The sequence below is a fragment of the Pygocentrus nattereri genome, chromosome 29 (genome assembly GCF_015220715.1).
Source record: "Pygocentrus nattereri isolate fPygNat1 chromosome 29, fPygNat1.pri, whole genome shotgun sequence".
Classification (NCBI taxonomy): Eukaryota; Metazoa; Chordata; class Actinopteri; order Characiformes; family Serrasalmidae; genus Pygocentrus; species Pygocentrus nattereri.
Window position 1 is genome coordinate 15,631,515 of NC_051239.1, and position 23,612 is coordinate 15,655,126.

Below are 23,612 nucleotides of genomic sequence, written 5' to 3' on the forward strand. Positions count from 1 at the left end.
GATCTGCTCATTTCTAATCTTGTCCATCCTTGTCACTCCCAACGAAAATCTCAGCATCTTCATCTCCGCCACCTCCAGCTCAGCCTCCTGTCTTTTAGACAGAGCCACAGTCTCCAAACCATACATCATAGCAGGACGCACTACTGTCTTGTAAACCTTCCCTTTCACTCTTGCTGCTATCCTTCTGTCACACATCAGCCCTGACACCCGTCTCCACCCACTGCATCCTGCCTGCACCCTCTTCACCTCTTTTCTACACTGTCCATTACTCAGGGTGGTTGACCCAAGATATTTGAAGTCATCCACCTTTACGACCGCTACTCCTTGCATCTTCACCTTTCCACCTGCCTCCCTCTCATTCACTCACATGTATTCCATCTGCTACAATAACACAAATACCATCCCAAAATATTGCAATTAACTTCTATTATCATTAAGGTACAGATTTTGTAGCAATCTTTATATATAGTGACATTATTCTGCAAGCTTTCCTTTAAATCTAAGTGAAGGAAAGAATACGTTCAAAACAACTCGGCATGTGTTTTACTCACAGGGTGGAAGGTTCTCCACACAGATGCTGTCTCTCCGTATGAAGCCTTCTGCACACTCACAGCGGAAAGATCCCTCTTCATTAAAACAGGCCTCATTCAGTCCGGGACATGCTATTGCTTTTTCCTTACACTCATCAACATCTGAAATGGAAAGAACATGTAATAATTCACGTTGGCTGTTATTTTCTCAACAATTGTTTGGGCTCTGGTTTCTTATTAGTTTTTTTTTTACAGCTTGTCTTTCACATGTAACAGATTTTGGCCTGAATTTATCTCTAATTAATTTTTCTCTCTACTCTTCCTACTAGTTTTATTACTTTATTAACAGTTTTTAATCTGGCATGCAGCACTCAATCATGCTGATGGCAGCGAGGTCCATTAAGGGTACATGACAAAATGCAGTTTAATCATACAGAATAAACATTTCAAGCAGATAAATATAACATTAATGGAACATTATTCAGGACTACAGTCGGACCAAACTGTAAAGAATTCAGGGTAGCTCCGGCCCAGTGCCACAATATTTACATTATTTCTGCTGTTTCCAATTTTTGAGTTAAAAAACAACACCACTGTTAAGAACAATCAATATTTCACAATTCAGTTAAAAAATGACCATCATAATTTAGACCGTCACTTTAGTCAATTTTAACTAAAACTACTAGAGTATAAAATTTAAATATGAGTTTAAGATTTATTTGGTTTTCAGACCCTGAAGATCGGTACTGGTATTGGCCACAAAATTTTCATGTATGTCAGGCCCGATTTGGAACAAGTGCTCATTAGGCTTTCTTGCTTGCAGTGAGTAGCAATTTGGTGCGCTGGGTTGGTTTGCATTTGACAGAATGTTTCCAACTTCACTACCAAGTTTGGGATCACTACTTTCAATAATGTGAAAAGTGCATGATCCTAAAATGATTCTATTATGATGCTATGATAAACGTTAGATGTGTCCAAAATAATGAACTGAAAAAGAATTGAAAAAAAAGTGATTGAATCTTGAGGCAGAAAACTTGTCAAGAAATTATTATAAACAGACATACAGTGTTATTTAGCTTTTAATAATGTCGATGTTTTAAAAAAATCTTGAAAAACTGGAGAACTTTCAGTCTAGTATTTCAATCTACACTCTATCCATCATTATTATTAAATAATACACTGCTCAAAAAAATAAAGGGAACACTTAACCAACACAATATAGCTCCAAGTCAATCACACTTCTGTGAAATCAACTTGCCCAGTCAGGAAGTAACACTGATTGTGAATCAATTTCACAGCTGTTGTGCAAATGGAACAGACAACAGGTAGAAATGAGAGGCAATTAGCAAGAAACACTCAATAAAGGAGTGGTTCTGCAGGTGGGGACCACAGACCACTTCTCAGTACCTTTCTGCTTTCTGGCTGATGTTTTGGTCACTTTTGAATGTTGGTGGTGCTTTCACACTCGTTGTAGCAGGAGATGGACTCTACAACCCACACAAGTGGCTCAGGTAGTGCAGCTCATCCAGGATGGCACATCAATGCGAGCTGTGGCAAGAAGGTTTGCTGTGTCTGTCAGCGTAGTGTCCAGAGGCTGGAGGCGCTACCAGGAGAGAGGCCAGTACACCAGGAGACGTGGAGGAGGCCGTAGGAGGGCAACAACCCAGCAGCAGGACCGCTACCTCCGCCTTTGTGCAAGGAGGAACAGGAGGAGCACTGCCAGAGCCCTGCAGAATGACCTCCAGCAGGCCACAAATGTGCATGTGTCTGCACAAACGGTTAGAATCAGACTCCATGAGGATGGTATGAGGGCCTGACGTCCACAAGTGGCGCTTGCGCTCACAGCCCAACACCGTGCAGGACGCTTTGCATTTGCCTGAGAACACCAGGATTGGTAAATTCACCACTGGCGCCCTGTGCTCTTCAGAGTCTGGAGACGCCGTGGAGAGCGATCTGCTGCCTGCAACATCCTTCAGCATGACCGGTTTGGCAGTGGGTCAGTAACGGTGTGGGGTGGCATTTCTTTGGAGGGCCGCACAGCCCTCCATGTGCTCGCCAGAGGTAGCCTGACTGCCATTAGGTACCAAGATGAGATCCTCAGACCCCTTGTGAGACCATATGCTGGTGTGGTTGGCCCTGGGTTCCTCCTAATGCAGGACAATGCTAGACCTCATGTGGCTGGAGTGTGTCAGCAGTTCCTGCAAGATGAAGGCATTGAAGCTATGGACTGGCCCGCCCGTTCCCCAGACCTGAATCCGACTGAGCACATCAGGAGCAGCCCAGGCGTTGTAGGGAGGTCATACAGGCACGTGGAGGCCACACACAATACTGAGCCTCATTTTAACTTGTCTTAAGGAATTCCCACTGAAGTTGGATCAGCCTGTAATTAGATTTTCCAATTTTATTTTGACTATGATTCCAAATCCAGACCTCCATGGGATAATTTTGATTTACATTTGTGTATTTGTGTTATTTTAGTGTTCCTTTTATTTTTTTGAGCAGTGTACATACCATATATTTCTGGCCAGTTTAAAGGTTTACCACACCTAAAAATGCAGAATAATATTCTGTGGCATATTATGTGCACATACGTTTCAGAGGGAGCAACTAACCAACACTGCAATATTACTCACACTATACACTATTTCATTGCCAAGCAAACCTTATTAGTCCCACAACAGGGAAATTTCACCTCTGCATTTAACCCATCCATGAAGTAAAACCACACACACACACACACACACACACACACACACACACACACACACACACACACACACACACACACACGGGCAGTGAGCAACCATATCCACAGCACCCAGGGAGCAGTTGGTGCCTTGCTCAAAGTCACCTCTGTCATGTACTGGTGGCTCTGGGGATCGAACCACCAACCTTCTGGTCACAGGGCCGGTTCTCTAACCTCCAGCCCATGACCGTTCATGGTAAAGTAAGTAAATCTTACATTACTCTGGATAAAAGCATCGGCTAAATGGTGTAAATGAAAATGTAAATGTTTATTTGTGTTCTTGTGACATGTGGTGTGGCCTGTTTGCTGCTCTAACCACAGAGCTTCCAACTGGGATTTATAAATATTTCTACTGATCTAATGAACCACTCAATATTTCTGTGGACCATCTGTAGACAAGGAGCCACTGGCCTGAGGGTTTACTGTGTGAGAAACAACAATGATCACATCAAAGAGTGTTGATATTGGATGCCTCATGCAAATGGATGGGCAAACATTTAAATAATAAACACGAGCATTTACAAACAAGGAGCCACGCATCTGGAATATTTAACAAAAACAGAGAGCAGGTGAACAAGATACTAGACACAAGAGACTTACCGAGACACTTGGCTCCAGTCAGTCTGTACCCTCGAGCACACTTCTTACAGCGAGCAGGACCACTGCCCATACAGCCTACACACGCCTGGTCACAACCTAGACAAGGAAAGCTGTCAAATAAATCCTACCAACAATATAGCCTGAGAAGCATATCAAGTTTAAGAAATCTGCTCATTTAGAACTGACAATCGTATCTGACAGTTCATAGCTGTCAATAAAAATACTACTAATAATCTTTATTTATAGAACTTTTCATACAAGTAGCAGCTTAAAGTGCTTTAGAGAGAGGTAATAAAGTAATAACAGCAATAAGAAAATAAAACTGAACAAATAAATGTTGAAAAATGAAAATTAAATTAAGTGGAGTAACAATAGATGAAAAACGTTTTCTGTATTTTATAAAAAGGTATTTGCAGAAAGCCAGGATCTCCACCTCCAAGATCACATGTTGGAGCATACACAGGCAGATATTCTGTGAGGTGTTTTAAACCCATTCAGATCTTTAAAAACTAACAACAACTTTTAAATCTGTCCTAAAAGACACAGCCAGCCAGTTTGAAAACAAGAGTGAATGCCTAAGTTGAGCAGCAGTTTTAAAGTAAAAAGAAGACAGTAAAAATCTGAATTGCAGGATGGCAGAAATTTAGCTCCTTAAAATCAGAATCAAGGATAAAATTCTCATATGTGTCCGGGAATAAAGCACACATCTCTTTCAGTAACATAAAAACCTTATTCTTATTCTCATTTATATGTCTCACCACTCACCCCTGCATTCGTATGAGCCGTCAGTGTTGAAGCAGTAAGTGTTGGACGGACAGCGTGCCAGCTCAGTACCACACTCATCTATATCTGTAATAAAAACAGTGACCATTAGACAATGACGCATACATTTTATAATAACAACCCACTCAGACAGATCCTCAGAAACCATGTTCCTCCTCATACTGAACAAAATCAAACAGCTCTTGCACCTAGAACGGTGCAACAGTTTGCTTTTAGAAACTGCAGAACAGGATTAAGGTTGGTAAATAGGATGTTACTGGACCTTCTGACAAAGGTCAGGCTTCAAATCAAGTTGGTGAAGGTGCAATATTGGGGCACTGATCACACATGGATCACAGTGGATATCACATTAAAACTAAGATTCTTAGCATTTATTTTCTTTCTTGATTTAGCTTTTTTTTCCTTCAACAAATTATGTATGTAAAAGGTTTACTGCAGTGGATTTTCATACACACTATATTATCAAAAGTATTCACTCGTCTGCCTTCAAACGCATATGAACTTGAGTGACATCTCATTCTTAATCCATAGGGTTTAATATGATGTCGGCCCACCCTTTGCAGCTATAACAGCTTCAACTCTTCTGGGAAGGCTTTCCACAAGGGTTAGGAGTGTGTTTATGGGAATTTTTGACCGTTCTTCCAGAAGCGCATTTGTGAGGTCAGACACTGATGCTGGACGAGAAGGCCTGGCTCACAGTCTCCGCTCTAATTCATCCCAAAGGTGTTCTAACGGGTTGAGGTCAGGACTCTGTGCAGACCAGTCATGTTCTTCCACACCAAACTCGCTCATCCGTGTCTTTATGGACCTTGTTTTGTGCACTGGTGCACAGTCATGTTGGAATAAGTAGGGGCCGTCCCCAAACTGTTCCCACAAAGTTGGGAGCACAAAACTGTACAAAGTCTTTTGGTCTGCTGAAGCATTTATAGTTCCTTTCACTGGAACTAAGGGGCCGAGCCCAACTCCTGAAAACAGCCCCACACCATAATCCCCCCTCCATCGGATGGCCAGACAGAGAAGCGTGATTGGTCACTCCAGAGAACACGTCTCCACTGCTCTAGAGTCCAGTGGTGGCACTTTACACCACTGCATTCCACACTTTGCATTGCGCTTGGTGACACAAGGCTTGGATGCAGCTGCTCAGCCATGGAAACCCATTCCAATGAAGCTCTCTTTGCTGTTCTTCAGCTAATCTGAAGGCCACATGAAGTTTGGAGGTCTGTAGCGATTGACTCTGCAGAAAGTTGCTGACCTCTGCTTTCTATGCGCCTCAGCATCTGCCGACCCTGCGCTATCATTTTATGTGGCCTACCAGTTTGTGGCTGAGTTGCTGTCGTTCCCAATCGCAAATCCCAATTCCACTTTGTTATAATACCACTGACAATTGACGGGTATATTTAATAGTGAGGAAATTTCACGACTGGACTTTTCACTGAGCTCCTGAAAGCGACCCATTCTTTCACTAACGTCTGTAGAAGCAGTCTGCAGGTCTAGGGGCTCGGCTTTATACACCTGTGGCCATGGAAGTGATTGGAAAACCTGAATTCAATGATTTGGATGCGTGAGTGAATACCTTTGGAAATACAGTATACTTATGATGAAATCACAATGCACTCAGTATGTCACCGGTATCATCAGGACGCTGTTGGCTGGATATTTTTGGTTGGTGGACTATTCTCAGTCCAGCAGCGACACTGAGGTGTTTAAAAACTCCAGCACTGCTGTGTCTGATCCACTCAGACCAGTGCAACACACACCAACACACCACCACCACATCAGCATTACTGCAGTGCTGAGAATGACCCACCACCCAAATAATACCTGCTCTGTGGTGGTCCTGTGGTGGTCCTGACCATTAAAAAATAGGATAAAAGGGGACTACAGTCTGTGATGGTAGAACTACAAAGGCCACCTATACGGTGATCATGCAGTCAGAGAGGGAACAACAGATGAATCCAAATGTCACAAGCAGTAGTTACCCACAAGTAACAGTTACACACAGTAAACACATTCTAGTACATATGGATTATTTTGCTCTGGCATAATGTATAAACAGTTAATCAACATAATGTATAAACAGTTAATCATGTGATGACTGGTCAGTCAATGATTTAGTCCTGTCTACTTTCTAAGTCAAACATGTTTCCATACTTGCATGTAAAATAATGACAACATGGCCTGAATTTGAATTTGGATACAGGGAGTTGAAAAGTGCAATCAAAGGTTTCAGTCCCTTTCCCAAAATTCCATCACACATAATTCACTGGCAGGTTTGTCCTTATGAACAATTATTCACTTGTGTATTCTGAAAGACACTTGAGCTCAGTGAAACAGTTTTCTACAGTTTATTGTTGAATGTTTATGACGCTTGAGATTTTAGCAATGCATACTTTCTGCTAAATCACCATCTGAACGCCACATATAAGAATGGACAATAATTAATAAGGAACATAATCTTTTTAGGACTATGCATTTTTTATTTTATTTGGCTTTTTCAGACTCACTGAACACAATTATATCCTACATTTCACAAGGCATTCATTTATTGTAAACATTTAAATGATTTCTTACTGAAAGGTTCAGTATTTTGAAAGTGTTTGTGTGTAAATAATAAACAGAAAAACATAATTATTACTCATGCCTACCAGAGCCTATATTTAGTCACTTAATTATTTACAGTTTACAGCCATTTGCCCAAGGTGGCATAGATCACCAGCCCAACGGTCACCATTGTGCTGTGATATACTAAATAAATCAGAATGATATTCTGGTGATCGCATCTCTTCTTTTTTCTTGATGAAAGCAGCAAACATGCAGAACAATTAGAAAGATATTTATCTTGGCAAAGGAGTTAGTGTCACAAATTCCAGTTAAAGCCTAATAACACTGGAAAGGTGCCACTGAGAGGACTTGAGAGACGGGAGATTTTTATTGATGGATCTCAAACAGATGGCTCGGAGCCCCAACATGGATATTTTTTCAAACATTCATGCTCAGTGGTTTCCGATGGTTTTTTGAGCGGATTTAATGGTTTTTGAAACATCTTCTGTTTACTTTGGCACCTGTCCTATAACAACATTAACAGGTTTCGAGTAATTTTCCTGTATCATTTGATTAATAGCAGCATGCTCAGGCTTGCTCATCTCGTGCCCAGTGAATGTGAAATCTCTAACTGCCATGCTTGGAACTATGATGCTGTAACTGCTGCAATTAGACCTGTAATTTCTGTTCCTAACTGTAACTAATCAACTGCCACGTCGTACAGATACATCTTCCAAGCGAGCTGTTTGTAATGACAGGTTGTATAAAATGAGAAAGTTTCAGTCTGACAATAATTTTCCATCTGATTCATTAAGACACCATCAAGATCAAGCCCAGGTCAGAAGCTCCATCGGATGCGACTGACGGCACAGATAATCTGGTAGTGTAAGAGCAGAAACTAGTGAATCTTTACCCCTCTGATTGATCTCTGAAGTGATCGGATGCCCACCAATATTATCAAACATTTGAAAGTTTGATATTTACGATTCAAAACGTTCACGAGTCCCGTAGTGTGAGAAGGTCAGGGATTTACTCAACAAGTTATTCAAACAACAGCCAATCAGAGTGAGAAGAGTGGAGAAACCGGCAAAGAGACGTGCATCCACACTGCCTGAACAGTGGAGAGAGGAGACAGAGGAGCCGAGTGTAAAACACAGGTGAATAAGCACTGATATCATGTTATAATGTATCCAGATTGGATGGATCCAGATGTCAGGTGACTCTATTTACAGTTTCAATTCAGCTGTCAGTTTGTAGCGCAACTAATACCCCGTATTAATCCACAGTTTGGGTTTTCGCTACGCATAAAAGCATAAACAGGTCCAGTTTAGTCTTGTGTCATATGATTTCTGAGGAGATTTGAGAGTTATTTGTAGTCCAAACTCGTCATGTGTTATACTTTCTTTTTGCCTTGTCTTCTATTGTGAGCGCCCTCATGGCAAAAAGACAAGGAGCAAAAAAAAAAAAGACAAACTGATGTTAAGTTTTTGATGCTCTCCATTTTAGAAATCTGTTAAGATTTTAAAAGTCATGTAGTGTCCGCCGGCCTCAAGCATTTCTCAGGGTGCCGACAACTGTGGCACACACAGATTTAAGAAAAATATTTATTTCATGAGACGATTTAGTTGAAGATCATTTATTACACAAGCTTATTTACACATCAAAACTCCTAATTTACTATATGTGCTATATATGCTATACTATGAGTTTTTAAAACTTTCCTAACTATTTAAATACTCACACATTCAGACTCTTATCTAGTTAGAAGCTGTTATTGGCATTCCTCTACAACTAATGTTCAATTACCATTAAAGAAAACGCAACATCCCCAATATGATTTTGACTCCAGCTTACACTCAAACTTCATCAGTACAGTTTAAATATCGCAATTTAATCTCTTCGTGAACCATTTAAATGAAAACTACTTTTGAATTTATTAAAATGTTTAGTATTTGCATGTATGAGATGTCTTACTTCTGTATTGTGTGTCTAATGCCTGGTTCACACTACACGACTTTTTCAGTCGTCAGGTTTTTGTGCCGTTCACACTACATGAGTGATCGCCGACTCATCTGGCTGCTGTCCAAAAACACGAGAACACACGAAGACTAAACTCTCGTGAGAACTAGCAATACCACGTAGAAGATAGGACATTTCCAAAATGGACGTCAAAAAACAAGCAATCCGAGCTGTCACTGATTTGTAGTGAGAAAAGAAAGAAGAAAAAGGAACGAATATGGACGAGACGATGGACAAAGGCTCGGGGCCAGCAGGGACTGTCTGTTCTGCAGAGAGAGTTGGAGGTATATTTGATATTTGCCAGGCGTCTGCGATTAGTCGGCGACCAGTCGGCGACGGCTCGGCGAGCGTCTTTCAGCCGTTCACACTACACGACTGAGCGAGCGCCAAGTGATCGCCGATTTGCCTCCGACCACAGGTTTCTGTTGGCGATCTACAAAAACGGTCGGAGACTGAAAGACCAGGCTAAAATCGTGTGGTGTGAACTAGGCACAACTCTTGTTCCTGGCAGCACTGTAGGTATGTCGGTCTGCTAAAAGCCATTACATGTTAATGTAAATTCACCTGTAATAGGGTTTGTGTGAAAGGCCTCTTATTATTCGAAACTTCCTCTACCATACTCCTACTGTCGTTAATGTTTTGGCAAGTGTGTCCGAAACTTCTGTGCTGTTTTTGCATGAAACATCTGCATTAATGATGATCTAAAAAGGATTTCAAGTGTCTGTTTTATAAAACTTTGGATCACATTGGATATGAATGCCAAATTGAAGTGAAATATTCCAGTGTGCAGTGGGATCAGCAGCCACTGAATCACAGGCTGGGTCGGGTTCTTGTTAAACCTGTGTTAATTAGTTTTGTGAAATAAATCCATCAGCAGGACTCACCCACACACTTGTTGTCATGAAGAATCCAACCCGGCTTGCAGTCCAGACACTTGTAGTTCTGTGGACCGGAACACTTTTTGCAGGAGTGATAACAGGCTACAAAAACAAGAACAAGAACTTTTCAATCACACAATAAGAGGTTAAGACATATTCTGAATAAAGATTTATCACCCATGGGTATGCATGGGTAATCACAGACTCATTAAGCCTTTCCAGCCGCCAGTACTCAAATACTGAAATCATCATTTGAGTATTTAGTACATTGAAGAAAATATGACATGGGAGAAGAATAGTCACATGTGGTAATAATCTGATGCAGACAGATATTAACATCAGTCAGAATGCACATCCCTAGTGGTAAAACAACTGAATAACAGCACTTGATCACCTGAGCAAGGTGGCTGCGTGCCATTGGAGTTCTTTTCCCTGTAGTATCCATCTGCGCACTCCTGGCAGAGCGGGCCTGAGTATCCTGGGTCACACACACACTCTCCATCTCCGAGACGTGTTCCCTCTCCCTCACAGCGGCCAAGACCTCCACACACCCCACCAGGGCCCAGCGGACACTCTAAAAAAGCAAAAAAAACAACATAAACCACCTTATAGCATAAAACTTGCATACAAAGACTACTCTTCATTTATTTAATTTCCAGACAAAATGGCCATTGAGTTTTTCATTTTAGGAGATATTTCTGAGGCAAACAGAATAGGATCTTCCAGTGTTCACAGAAAAATCTGAAGCCCAGACGCAGGAAATGCAACCAACTTCTAAGCCTGAACATTGAAGGTGTGGAAAAACATCCCTGAAGATTTCTGTCAAAAGCCAAAAGTCTCCTGAAAAGAACGGAAGCTATAATAGAGGCAAAGGCTGGACACACAGAATACTGTAATATTTGATATATTTAGTATTTGAGGCTTCTGTGTGATTTTCTGATAAATACACAGACTGTGCGAAGGTTTTAGGCACCTGAGAAATTTTGATTTAAAAAGCTATTGATCTGGTCAGTCAGCATGTATTTGTAACATTAATACAGTAAGTAATGATTTTAAGTATGTCAGTTCGTTCGCTTCACCATTTTCGAATATTTCCTTGTGGCAGCTTAGAATTAGAGTTATCATCTGGCACCTGCTTTGGCTAATCTACACTTCACTGTATTAAATTAAGAAACGTGCTTATTCTTAATACTAATCATCAACTTCATTATGACAGTAATAATCAGAATTATAGCTGAATGCATGAGTGTGAAATCAGTCAACACTGAAGGTAATTTATCAGTGTTTGTATGGCTAATAAGTCTAATAAGAGATATTATGTCCGGATGACTGGTAGATAGTTTTACTGACAATGATAACAGCTGCTTATCCTGGCTACACCAGAAGGAGCTTAGTATAACAGAAAAACAAGTGATGCATCTGGGTGTGTGTTAACGCATATATGTGTGTGTTACTGATCCACATAAACTGTTGCTTTGTTTGTTCTCACTTCTTTTTCCCAGCACTTTTCTTCCTGTTCCACATCCCTGATTACTGCTGCTTTTCACCCTGAGTGGTGTTTTCTTACAATTACTGACCTAAAAGCAGCTGTGTTGTGAGTTAATGGCAAAAAATATTATTTCCTCAGTCATTTTGTTCCACACTTATTTATAGGAATCAATGGGGATTCCCAGAATCATTAAGGCAGAAAAGCAGATCACCCTGTACACGATTCACTGTCAATGACCCGAGCGAAATGACAGCCCTGGTCATGAGCAGGAAAACATAACTGTGACCTGCATTTCAGTTTTGGAAGGCTTTGGCAGTTCTGTTTTGATTAACCTCACCACAAAAAATCTGTTTCTTTTTATTCTATATTAAGATATGGTGTAAAAAAATATATCCCATAGTCTTCTACAGGGCATATAACTATATAAAAAAAATAGCACACAGTTTCGGGTTCAAATGGTCTCGATCAATAAACATGAGCACAAATTCAGTTGGATTACATCAGGTGAATTAGTAATGTTCACATATTTACCGAAACTGCTTTAGAATAAAACATGCTAATCTAATCTCATCATACCAGCTTCAGTCGCCTGTTTTCTACAACAGAGAAGGATGTACAAAAAGCACATTACCTGCAGTGCATAAACCAGCAAAGAGAAGAAAAATGTTATTAGTTTGGCACCTTTACTCAGTCAGTAAAGTACTGCTTAAATAACAGAACTGGAGTGTGTTCAATTTTTGACCGTATTAAATTACAGTCGTATGCAACCGTTTGGGCACCCTAATCACATTACGTTTTGTTGACTTTCTAAATGAAAAGAAATTGACACATCCTTAACAGGGAACACACTTCTGCACATTTTAACACATGATTGCTCTTTATTTGTTGAATTTAACATACTGGAAAAAGTGCACATTTTATATTTTCAGTTTTCTTTTTTTATTGTGCATGAAAATCAGCAGAAAAATGCCGTATTTAAGTTCTCTGTAGAGAATGCGTTCATTTATTTTCACTTAGGAAATAAACAATACATGCAAATTGACTAGGTATATTTAAAATGGCGTGGTTGGTTAGTGTAGTGGTTAACACCTCTGCCTTCTACACTGTAGACTGGGCTTCAATCCCTCACCTGGGCAAACACCCTACACTATACCAATAAGAGTCCTTGGGCAAGACTCCTAACTGTGTAAAAAATTATCAAATTGTAAGTCGCTCTGGATAAGAGCGTCAGCCAAATGCCGTAAATGTAAAAATGAAAAAATTGTGCATATGACTGTATACTGGCTGGTGATGTCAGTCACTGAAATCTTTAGCACCTTGCTGGTACTGGTGACTTAATTTTCATACTGGTGGCCTTTCGTTAACCCAAATGTCGTTTTTAGTCGTGTGTACCTGCACATTCTGGTCCGAAGCGACCTGGTGGGCAGCACAGCCTGAGTTCTTCAATACACAACCACTCGAACAAGTCAGGAGCCTCCTGCTGCCTAAGAAATAAAAATATATATTGTTATGAACGAACACACACAGAAAATACAGAAAATACATATCCGGCTATGACGAGACGTTTCACATCCAAAGTCACATGCTTACCTGTGGAACCACCAGGTCTCCACCTGGTCCTCTATCTGTTCCAGCAGTTTGTTGCATTCAAAATCAGATTTCTCACACGCAGCCTCCACAATCTCCAACAGACGTGTCTCACTGAAAACCAACACACATGAATGGAGAGAACAGAGAGAGAGAAAGCTCTCCTCACAAGAGAAAACGACACAGTCACTGTTTCTCTACTACTGAAAAAGGACACTAAAACAGAGCAGCACAGCAGTTTCTAAAGAGATAATGAAGGTGCTTTTCTGAAGGCTGCAACTCTTTATACACTGCAGTCATTCAAAGTACTTTACAAATATGAAAATATCAAGAATTCAAACTAAAATTTTAAAATATTTAGGAAAATAAAAATAAAAAACATGATTCAAAACAACCGCGACCCTGAGATAGAAGCGGCTTAGAAAATGGATGGATGGATGGATGATTCAAAACAAGACATCTAAAAAAAAGAGGAAATAAACCAAAACATAAATTAGGATAATAAGCACCATTACAGAAGAGAAGTGCTTTAAATTGAGCTGAAAGCTCCTCAAATAGGAGCATTTTGAGCCTGGATTTAAAAGTGCCGGGGCTCCTCTAAGGCTCTCTGTCAAAAGCAGGATAGTAGCTGAACGCTGCTTCTCCACGTTAAGTCTTTACCTTTGGCAGGATTAACAGACTAGCACCTAAAGAGAGTTCTGCTCAGCTCAAATTGCTGCAGCATATCAAATAAATACACTGGTCCTGCAGGAGACGTATAGACCAGTTATAGTACGTTAACATATATTCTGTACCATCCTGGTAGCCGGAGTTGGGATTTAAGAATGTGTTCCCTTCTTTTACTCGGAGTAAGAACTGAGCTGCATTTATAACAGCTGAAGCTGTTTGATTGTGAAGGTTTTTAACATCATCCTTCAGCCAATCAAGCAGTTTTGTTTAAGTTTCAATTAATAAAAAAGCAAAAGGCATAAAATAAATGTACTGTGTTTTAACACAGTGGGGTTGCCTTGAATATACAGTGGAGTCTAAAAGTTTGAGGCTACTAGCAATGCTTGTATTCAGCATTGCTCTCTACTTTAGTTGAACATTTCTCATTGGAAATGATGTCATCATAACAAATTGAGTTAGAAGTAAAATCCTTAAAATATGTACATGGATCACAGAAATTCATAATATTACAACTCTATTATGACTAGTTATATCTCCCTTATGCTTCAGAGAGAGTGAAAAGAAGTAGATCAAAATTCACCTGACAGGCATCTAAGCATCCGTGCTTCTAATGAAGGAAAAAAGTTGTAGAAATCTGACTTTTGCCATGGTCCATGTCACATAGTTGCTTAAATAAAAAAAAAATGATCTAGAAATAGTGCAGAATCTTGAATGAATTCTTTTTACGCATCATAACATTCCTTTTTTAATAAATTTTTAATAAAAAACTGTTGTTTATTTCCAGGTTTAAAGTCAAAAATAATTAATTACGTTTTTATTGTGATGACAGACATTTGGACCCCACTGTTCATGAAAATTCCATCCAAGAAACATTTTAGATTGTGTCTCAGTTACGAAGCCACAAGCATTAAAACCAGATTTCTAAAACTGGGATTTTTAACAAGACAAAACACATCACGCCTATAAGCGGTGACAGTTTAAATCCAGGATGAATGAATTTTGTTTCTAGGACACATTTCAGGGTTCACTGCAAAGCCAGATAACCACAGCAAATAAGCAAGTTAAGTTCCACACGTCTGTCTATCAAAAACACATTTTTCTCAGGTATTTGTGACATGGATTCAATTCAAATGATCAATTTAAGTTAATGGAGACTTGAAAGACAAACAGTCATTTTCTTTCTACAAGTGCAGCTTTGGGTTCTGTTATTCAGTTCAAAGAGGGTGGATCTGCAAGATGGACATGAAAGCATGAAAGCACAGTTGGCCCTTTAATTCTGAAGAAGTGGCTTGGGGCATTATCACACGGGTTTATTTACACACCTGAGGCCATGTTCACGAAGAGTTCTGTACATTAGGTCAAATTACTTGTGATACTTGTGAATCTCACATCTACTGCGGTGAATATGTTTGTATAAGTGAGCAGTGAGCACTACATCACAGCCACCTATGGAAAAGTACAGGAACCAATTAGCTTGAAATCCAGTAGAAGATGGGTCCCACTATGACAACCTGGGGGGCAAATCCATAAAAGTCCATACGTCTCTTGATCAATCATAGCATAAAAACAGCGACTACTACAAGTACAGACAACTTGTTTGAAAAGTTTACTGGAATTAAACAAAACTTTGTGTTCATGATTACCAGATTCATTTCGTAAGGTTAGGAAAGATGCTCCCATAAAGATCAAAGAAATATTCAAAGGTTATACCTGACCCTGTTACAGTCACGGATGTAACGTCACCGTGTGAACGTGAACTCGGGTCGACTCAGTACAGCTGAACTCTGCACTGTAAACAAAGGCTGAAGGAAATTCTTGAGGGTTTAATTTGCATATGTGACCTTGAAGGACCTGGTGAATTCCTGAGACACAGTTAAGGGAACAAATCTGCTGTCATTGTTAGACACACTGAATGACACTCTGAAGGCAGAGCAACAAAAGAAGGGGATGCGGATTCACACCTGTAGAATTTTTGAAAAGTCATTAGAACTTCAAAAACGTCGAACAACCAAATTAGAGTTCATTTGCAAAAAACAATGAACGCCATCCTTTAACAAAATGACCTGTTATTCTCAACACACAGCATATTCTAAATGCTAAACATGTTTTGCCTCCATTGTCAAGGCATTGAAGGTTGATGATTTACAGCAGGTAAAGGGCCAGCGCTGTTCTCAGACAACACCATATAAATCTGTTCAGCCAATCAGCTGAACACTGTTTTAGGCAGAATCTCAAATGTATCTCTTCTCCCGTCAAAGTGCGGCACATAGGTCTTAAAATAACGGCTACTGTATCTTAACAGTGCAAAGCGTGTCTAACAAAGAAAGAATGTTTGGGTGTAAAAGCCAAAATTTCATCACCCACTCAGCGCACTACATAGGAAGCAGTGAGCCAGCAGAGACTCAGCCATAGGGTGTCCTGAGATGTGGTCTTATAGAAGTTTAATATTGACTTGAGGGGTTCAGTTTTCAGCACTTAACTACTTATTTTGTGTTAAAGAATATTAAATATTGGACCTTCATTAGATGGCTTTGTTTAACTCTGAAACATGAAATGACCACTGGAAAACATTTTATTGAAGAAAAAAAAAAATCAATAAAATTTTATAAAAATGTTGAAGGTTACCTGCATGTTCACACTGTATATAATGTTACTGATTGTGGTGCTGTTAAAGTTTCACCCCTTACCTGCGAGAATATTTGGCCAGCTTCTCTTCTTCCCAAGCCGTGTTCCCTCCACCAAAGTTTTTATTGGCTGTTCGCTCCAGGCCCTAGAGCCAACAGCAAATGTATGAGTTACTCCTGTTCTGCTCATGGTGTCTTTATCATAAAATACATGTTGGCACAGCAAAGCAACATGTGCCTGTAAAAAGCCCAAAAGGCAACATTACAGCACTGTTGTACAAATACTATACACTGTTTTACATAAAATACATTCTCTAACTTTATCATGGCATAAAAACAGTTCATTTAAAAAAATTATAAACACTGTCACATATTTATTACGTGTCTATGGCTTTCTTCAATATTTACTTGTGAAGCCTTGTGCAATGCGCATGGGCAGAACTTCTTAATTATCTGTTTTTTTAGCCATTTTCCCACAACATTCCTATCATGGAAAATGTGCCACATGAGTTTCATAAACATCAAACATGCTCTTGTGCCTCCATCAATGTCACGATTGGCCTCGATGTCACGACTTGCCCCTCCCAGTCCTGTCCATGTGCTCCTGTTTTGTTTACTTCCCAGTCCTGTCCATGTGCTTCTTTGTTTTGGTTTTCAGGCCTGCCCTTTTGTTTCGTGACTCCACCCCTGATTGTCTCCACCTGTGTTTCCACCTGTCCCTCGTCCTGTGTTCTCCCCTGTGTGGTTGCAGGTCTTTGTTTGTATGTATGTTTGATGTGAGGTTTGTGTTTGAAGAAGTTTTGTTTATTTCTGGCCTGTTTGGAGTTCTGTGTTCTTTGTTTGCCACCTCTGTCCCTCCTGCTCTACGTATTGGTTCTCTGACCACGGACTGTTCTGACCCTGATTTTGGATTTGCACTTAATAAATCTCGCTTGTCTCCACACGAGTCCACATCAACGCTCCCAGCCGGTACAATCAACAAGTGTTTCCCGGACAAGATGATGAAAAATATGTATCATCTGATATCAAAATAACATCAACTATATATAAAATATTAGCCTTTTCTGTGTAATCAACATACATTTCTGTGCCCATCATTTAGACAGATCCACACTTTCAGGTGGAAAAGAACTGGGTGTTGAAAGATTTGTTTGCAAGTCTTTTTGATTCATTTTGTTCTTATAATAAACCTATTACTGGATTTACTATTCTAGACATTTAACAATAAACATTAACAAAAACACTGTGATTCGCAAACAGCTAATAGTAATAATACTGACCAAGGTTTAGTGGCAAGGCGGCTGTAAAAACCTATGAAAGTGACACCATTTAAAGACAACGTGAATCGGATATCAGATCGCATTCTTCCTAAACAAGTTGTTTTTCCGGTGAAACAGATCATTTGGGTGGGCAATAATAGTGGGCGGGATTTTACTCTTCAGGATTTGATCAAATTCTGGAACGAACAGAATCAAACTGGCGCTCAGCAGATGAACAGATTTTGTCCAAAATTAAGTGCTTAACTTTCTGTAGTTTTAAAACTGAAGACGAGAAAATGAAGTGACAAAAAGAAAGAAGGTCACATGAAGTTGAAAGTATGTGCAGCCGTTTAGAATCCTTGCATCAGCCAATCAGGACACAGCGTTGGCAGAACTTCAGTCAGTCACATCGATTTTAAATAAAATAATAATAAACTAATCAATGTAGTCAACTCGCTGTAACATTCAGCTCTGAAGATACAGTAGGGCAGTGATTGTTCTGATTAAAACTCACACACGTGACTTTTTGCTTGCTTGCTTGTATGAAAAAGACCAAGAACCACCAGATGTTTATGAGCTTTGATGTTTGAATGAGTCTCCCGGTCACATCTAAAGGAGACTGGGTACGGTTCCAACACAGGACAAGTCTTACAACAGGTCTTACTCTTCCATTCAGAAAGACGCTAGACTGATGACGCTCATGCTGCACATGCTCAGTTAGACCCTCCACCCACTAGAATTTGCTGCTGCATTTAGTGAAAAAAACCTTTTTTATCATTTTGGGGTATAAAAGTAATTTTTTTTTTTCATGAACTGTATTTACGTTTTGGTATAAATGATTAAAAACTTAATTTGAATCATTATTTATTATTTTGTTGACATGGTTAGGGTTAGTGTGTCTAGGTAGCACATGACGTTCTGTCATGGGTCATATGATGGGGACGTTTTTGCAACTGTACCTACCTAGCAGCTCACGAAACAGCAAAGAGAAAGATTAAGGCAGACGTTGATAATCTGGAGATGAATAGGCTTAATCTGCATCTTAATCTTAACCTGCAGTGAGAAACTATCAAACACAAAACAGTTGTGAGGCTGAAGTTTGACCTTCAATGGCACAGCATTTACATTCTGGCACATCAGGCACCATTTAAGGTGGAACAGGGAAATTCGAACGAGAAGCTGGCGAATGAGACGCGACTTCAGCCTCGTAAAAACTCAAACGTCAAGAGACTTTTCACAAGAAGCTTTTCTGCTTTTGAGGAAACTTTTCCTGCTTGAAATTTGACTTTTTTAGCTTATACTAGTACATTAGCAATACTTAAGGCTTATTCACAGCCAAGAGGGTAAAACAGATAAAATGTGGCTCCCAAGGACAAAATGACTCTTAACATTTGGCTTTCCGACACCTGCTCTATGTTCTAGGCACAGACAAACAAAACTCAACAACTTATTTAATAAACATTCCTAAATAAATACCAATACTATAATATTATTCTGCTAATAAATAAATATACAGTACATGCTGTAAATATGAAGCAACTCATAGTTTCAGAATACTATGCATATCGAAACAAGAAGCAAAAGCTAATTAATGTAATTTAAAGTAGGTTTAACATGTTGCCACCATCCCTGGTCCGTGCTGCAACAGCTCCTTGTGTTGGGGTCAGTTGCAACATCTGCCTTCTTACGTTCAGATAAATATTGTGAATGGTAAGTCATATGTAATCATCTTTGAATAGTAAGTGTGATTAGCAGACAGATTGAAGTTTAATGTATTAAAATATGGCTTAACGGGGAGAAATGCAAAAAGCGTTGAACTGCCCCGAGTCTCCTCGAGCAAAGTGTGGCAAAGAAATACTTTGAAAAATACTAAAAAAGTCTTATAAACACAGCCGTGAACCTGACACTGCAGTCTAAGGACCCTTTAAATGAACACCATAACTTTGATGATGTGTGCCTGCTGCAACAGCACACACTGCCCACCTCCCCTCGAGTGAATTTAACCAGCATCTATCTCAGGTACAATAAATGTGCATCTGAAGTGGGATATCCAGTCGGCCTGTACGAGAAAGGTTCGGTTATGCTCATGTTTTGGAATACTAGAGTCTTGTCACAGGGAGCTTTAACCGAGCAATTTATCAATGAAAACAATAAGCACAAACAAACACACATGCACACACCTTGATGAAGTTTTCCGTGAGTTTCCGGCAGGTCTGGCATGGTGCGGTCTGCACGGTTACCAAGGAGAGGACAGAGGACAGCACCAGGGCAGGGAGAAGAGGCCATGACCAGCTCATGACGTCCTAGATCAGAGAAGGGAGAAGTCCATCAATATGCAGTAAACACAGCGGTCACGCCTTCAGAAAATTTTTTTTTTTTTTTTAAATCAAAAGGGGGTCTTAAGATCATTCTTAATACAAGGTAGCTTCAGTAATTATTATTCGTGACATTGCAAGTCTTGATCATGGGGTGAATGATTTAGGTAACATATCTAACTGGAATTTTTCTGCCCAGTATTGTCAATGCAGTATACATTCCTATTATTTTCTCCAAAAGAAGTTCCTGGCCTTTTTGAGCCATGACGACAAGCATATCGGGTTTTTTCTGGTTTGAAGCCTGCTTTACACCGCATGAGTACGGTGGTCGTATACTTGTATCATATATCACACTACACAATATGCTGTAAAATGTCAAATCTGGAAGTTGGTGGTGCTTGTGTCGCACACCGCGCATGCACGTTTGGTTGGTTCTAAAGGTTCTAACTGTTCTACAGGCAGTTCAAAAACTGGGCTATTAGGTTTCATTTAAAACTGGCTAAGAAAATGTAGTTGATAACACAGGCTGTGACAACATTGGTGCTCTAGCGATTTGAACGCTGCACTCTTTTAAATTGAGATTTCATTATAAAACCATTAACCTTTCAGCCCTAAACATAGACCAGTGGTGCTCCTTCATACAATGGCCCCAAAAAGTATTAGGACACTTTAAACAACAGAAACATGTAATGGGGCTCTTAAGGTTACATCATAAAATGTTTAACAAAATGATTCACTCACCGGCCAATTCAATTCAATTGTTAGTTAACACAAATAGCTGATCAGCCAATCACATGGCCGCAGCTCAATGCATTTAGGCCTGTAGAGGTGGTCAAGACAACCTGCTGAAGTGCAGACCGAGCATCAGAACGGGGAAGAAAGGTGATTTAAGGGACTTTGAACGTGGCGTGGTTGTTGGTGCCAGACGGGCTGGTCTGAGTATTTCAGAAACTGCTGATCTGCTGGGATTTTCACACACAACCATCTCCAGGGTTTACAGAGAACGGTCCGAAAAAGAGGAAATATCCAGTGAGCGGTCAGTTGTGTGGACGAAAATGCCTTGTTGATGTGAGAGGTCAGCGGAGAATGGGCAGGCTGGTTCCAGATGATAGAAAGACAGCAGGAACTCAAATAACCACTTGTTACAACCAAGGAATGCAGAGCACCATCTCTGAACGCACAACACGTCAAACCTTGAAGAAGATGAGCTACAGCAGCAGGAGACCACACCGGGTGCCACTCCTGTCAGCTAAGAACAGGAAACTGAGACTACAATTCGCACGGCCTCACTGAAATTGGACAATAGAAGATTGGAAAAATGTTGCCTGGTCTGACGAGTCTCGGTTTCAGCTGCGACGTTCAGATGGTCGGGTCAGAATTTGGCATAAACAACATGAAAGCATGGATCCATCCTGCGTTGTATCAGCGGTTCAGGCTGGTGGTGGTGGTGTGATGGTGTGGGGGATTTTTTCTTGGCACACTTTGGGCCCCTTAGTACTTTTTGGGTATTGTTTAAACACCACAGCCTACCTGAGTATTGTTGCTGACCATGTCCATCCCTTTATGACCACAGTGTACCCATCTTCTGATGGCTACTTCCAGCAGGATAATGCACCATGTCACAAAGCTCATATCATCTCAAACTGGTTTCTCATATCATCTCAAACTGGTTCACTGCACTCCAATGGCCTCCACGGTCACCAGATCTCAATCCAATAGAGCACCTTTGGGATGTGGTGTAACGGGAGATTCGCATCACAGATGTGCAGCTGACAAATCTGCACCAACTGCGTGACGCTATCATGTCAACATGGACCAAAATCTCTGAGGAACTTTTCCAACACCTTGTTGAAAGTGTGCCACGAAGAATTAAGGCAGTTCTGAAGGCAAGCGGGGTCCAACCTTTTACTAGCAGGGTGTACCTAATAAAGTGGCAGGTGAGTGTATTGTTTCAGAGAAAAACACTTCTGGCACAGCAGAGTAAGAAAAATTTGGTTTACGTATGGCACAATTGTGCAAAAACTTTCTGGAGTCACTGAACAATGCAGGACTGCCTTTTAGGCATTCATGAACAGATGGCTTTTGCACCTTTCTTTCTGACTAACAGCATCCTGTATCCTTTTTCTGCTCTAAAGGTGTTGTTAGCACATAGCCACACTCCTTGTATGTACCAGAAATATGAAGGCTGAAAAAATACATGTATCTTTGTTATTAGTATGAGTAGTAGTAGTGATCATGACTGAGGAATACCCGTTTCTATTTTAATACTAAACAGCTCACATACGTCTTGAGTAGCTCTCGTTAAAAGCCAGTGAACTAGAACGCCACCGTTTATCCAAAACGTTTGCACCATTCAGTCACTGAGATGTAAAGAAAGTCAGAACGGTTTGATGTGAAGTGGTTCACTGCTGACAAACTTGCTCCAAATTTCTTTTCAGTGGCGGTGATAGGAACCAGAGGTCACAATGTATAGTACTTCATACCCCTTCATATTTATAACCTGTACATTCTTGTTTATAACCTGTGTAACCCCCTTCATGTCTATACCCCCTCATATTTTAACCTGTATATACTATACTTACTGTACATTGTAACATACATATTTATATTTCTGCTAAGCACTTCTGGATGGATGCAAACTGCATTTCGCTGCTTTGTACTTGCGACATACGCAATGACAATAAAGTTGAATTCTATTCTATTCTATTCAATGCCTACAAGGCAAAATGTGGCTATTTTGCTCAGTGGCCGTACACATCTCTGCAATGTAAAGCTGACAATGTTAACATGGTGCTAAATCTGAAGCAACATGTTTTCTTTTGGGACCATTTGGTCTTACCATGCCCTGCATGTAGCCCCCTCCATAATTAACAGCTTCAAAAAAAAATTAGGCCTAGAAAACTATACTAAAGACACGTCTCAGACATCAGGCAGCACAGTCATAACCATTTAAATATATAAAATATCTGTATAGTTTAGTGGTTAAGATGTAAACAGTCATTCAGAGTGGTTTGATGTAAAAACTGTTTATTTGCAGAGAAACGACGAGACCCAGATTTCTTTACAGTGGTGGTGATAGGAACCAGAGGTCCTGATGTCTACAAAACAAATACAGCCATTTTGTTTAACCTTCCAAAATCCACCAGTTAATCTACACATTACATAATAGTTTTCTCTGGGGACTAGTTTGCCTTAGAACACCTTTAATGTATCCCTCCACCATGAACGGATTAACATAAATTGATTGAAATGTGTTTTAGACCAAAACTTTATGACAAAACTACTGACATCAGGCAGGTTATTCAGAACATTTTGTGTACCAGCTTTCTGGGAGGGAGCTTTTAGAGGTGTTAAACTCCTCAGACGTCTGGTTCCCATCACCACTGTGAACAAATCTGACTCTGCTGCTCTAGAACAAAGCCTTTCACACCGAACCACTCTGAATGATTCTGCTGACGTGTTAAACATTTACTTATGCGGAAAAAAATTATTTAATCATTAATTATGTTGGAAAATCTGTGGAGTTCCCCTTTAAACTTTTCAGCCGTCTGGTTCCTATCACCAACACTGTG

At 40.1% G+C, this 23,612-nt stretch overlaps 1 protein-coding gene across 2 annotated transcripts in view; it reads right to left on the minus strand.

The window, feature by feature from the left end:
* Window positions 1–23,612, minus strand: part of LOC108432107 (protein disulfide isomerase Creld1) — a 28,222-nt gene that overhangs the window by 3,745 nt on the left and 865 nt on the right. For both annotated transcript variants that reach the window (XM_017705721.2, XM_037536170.1), the window contains exons 2-10: window positions 19,906–20,028; window positions 16,530–16,612; window positions 13,177–13,287; window positions 12,979–13,070; window positions 10,492–10,671; window positions 10,104–10,199; window positions 4,642–4,725; window positions 3,877–3,972; window positions 552–692 (exon numbers count right to left, since the gene is read on the minus strand). In XM_017705721.2, the coding sequence (XP_017561210.1) occupies window positions 552–692; window positions 3,877–3,972; window positions 4,642–4,725; window positions 10,104–10,199; window positions 10,492–10,671; window positions 12,979–13,070; window positions 13,177–13,287; window positions 16,530–16,612; window positions 19,906–20,022 (1,000 nt within the window). In that variant the 5' untranslated portion in view covers window positions 20,023–20,028. The remainder of the gene's footprint in view (window positions 1–551; window positions 693–3,876; window positions 3,973–4,641; window positions 4,726–10,103; window positions 10,200–10,491; window positions 10,672–12,978; window positions 13,071–13,176; window positions 13,288–16,529; window positions 16,613–19,905; window positions 20,029–23,612) is intronic.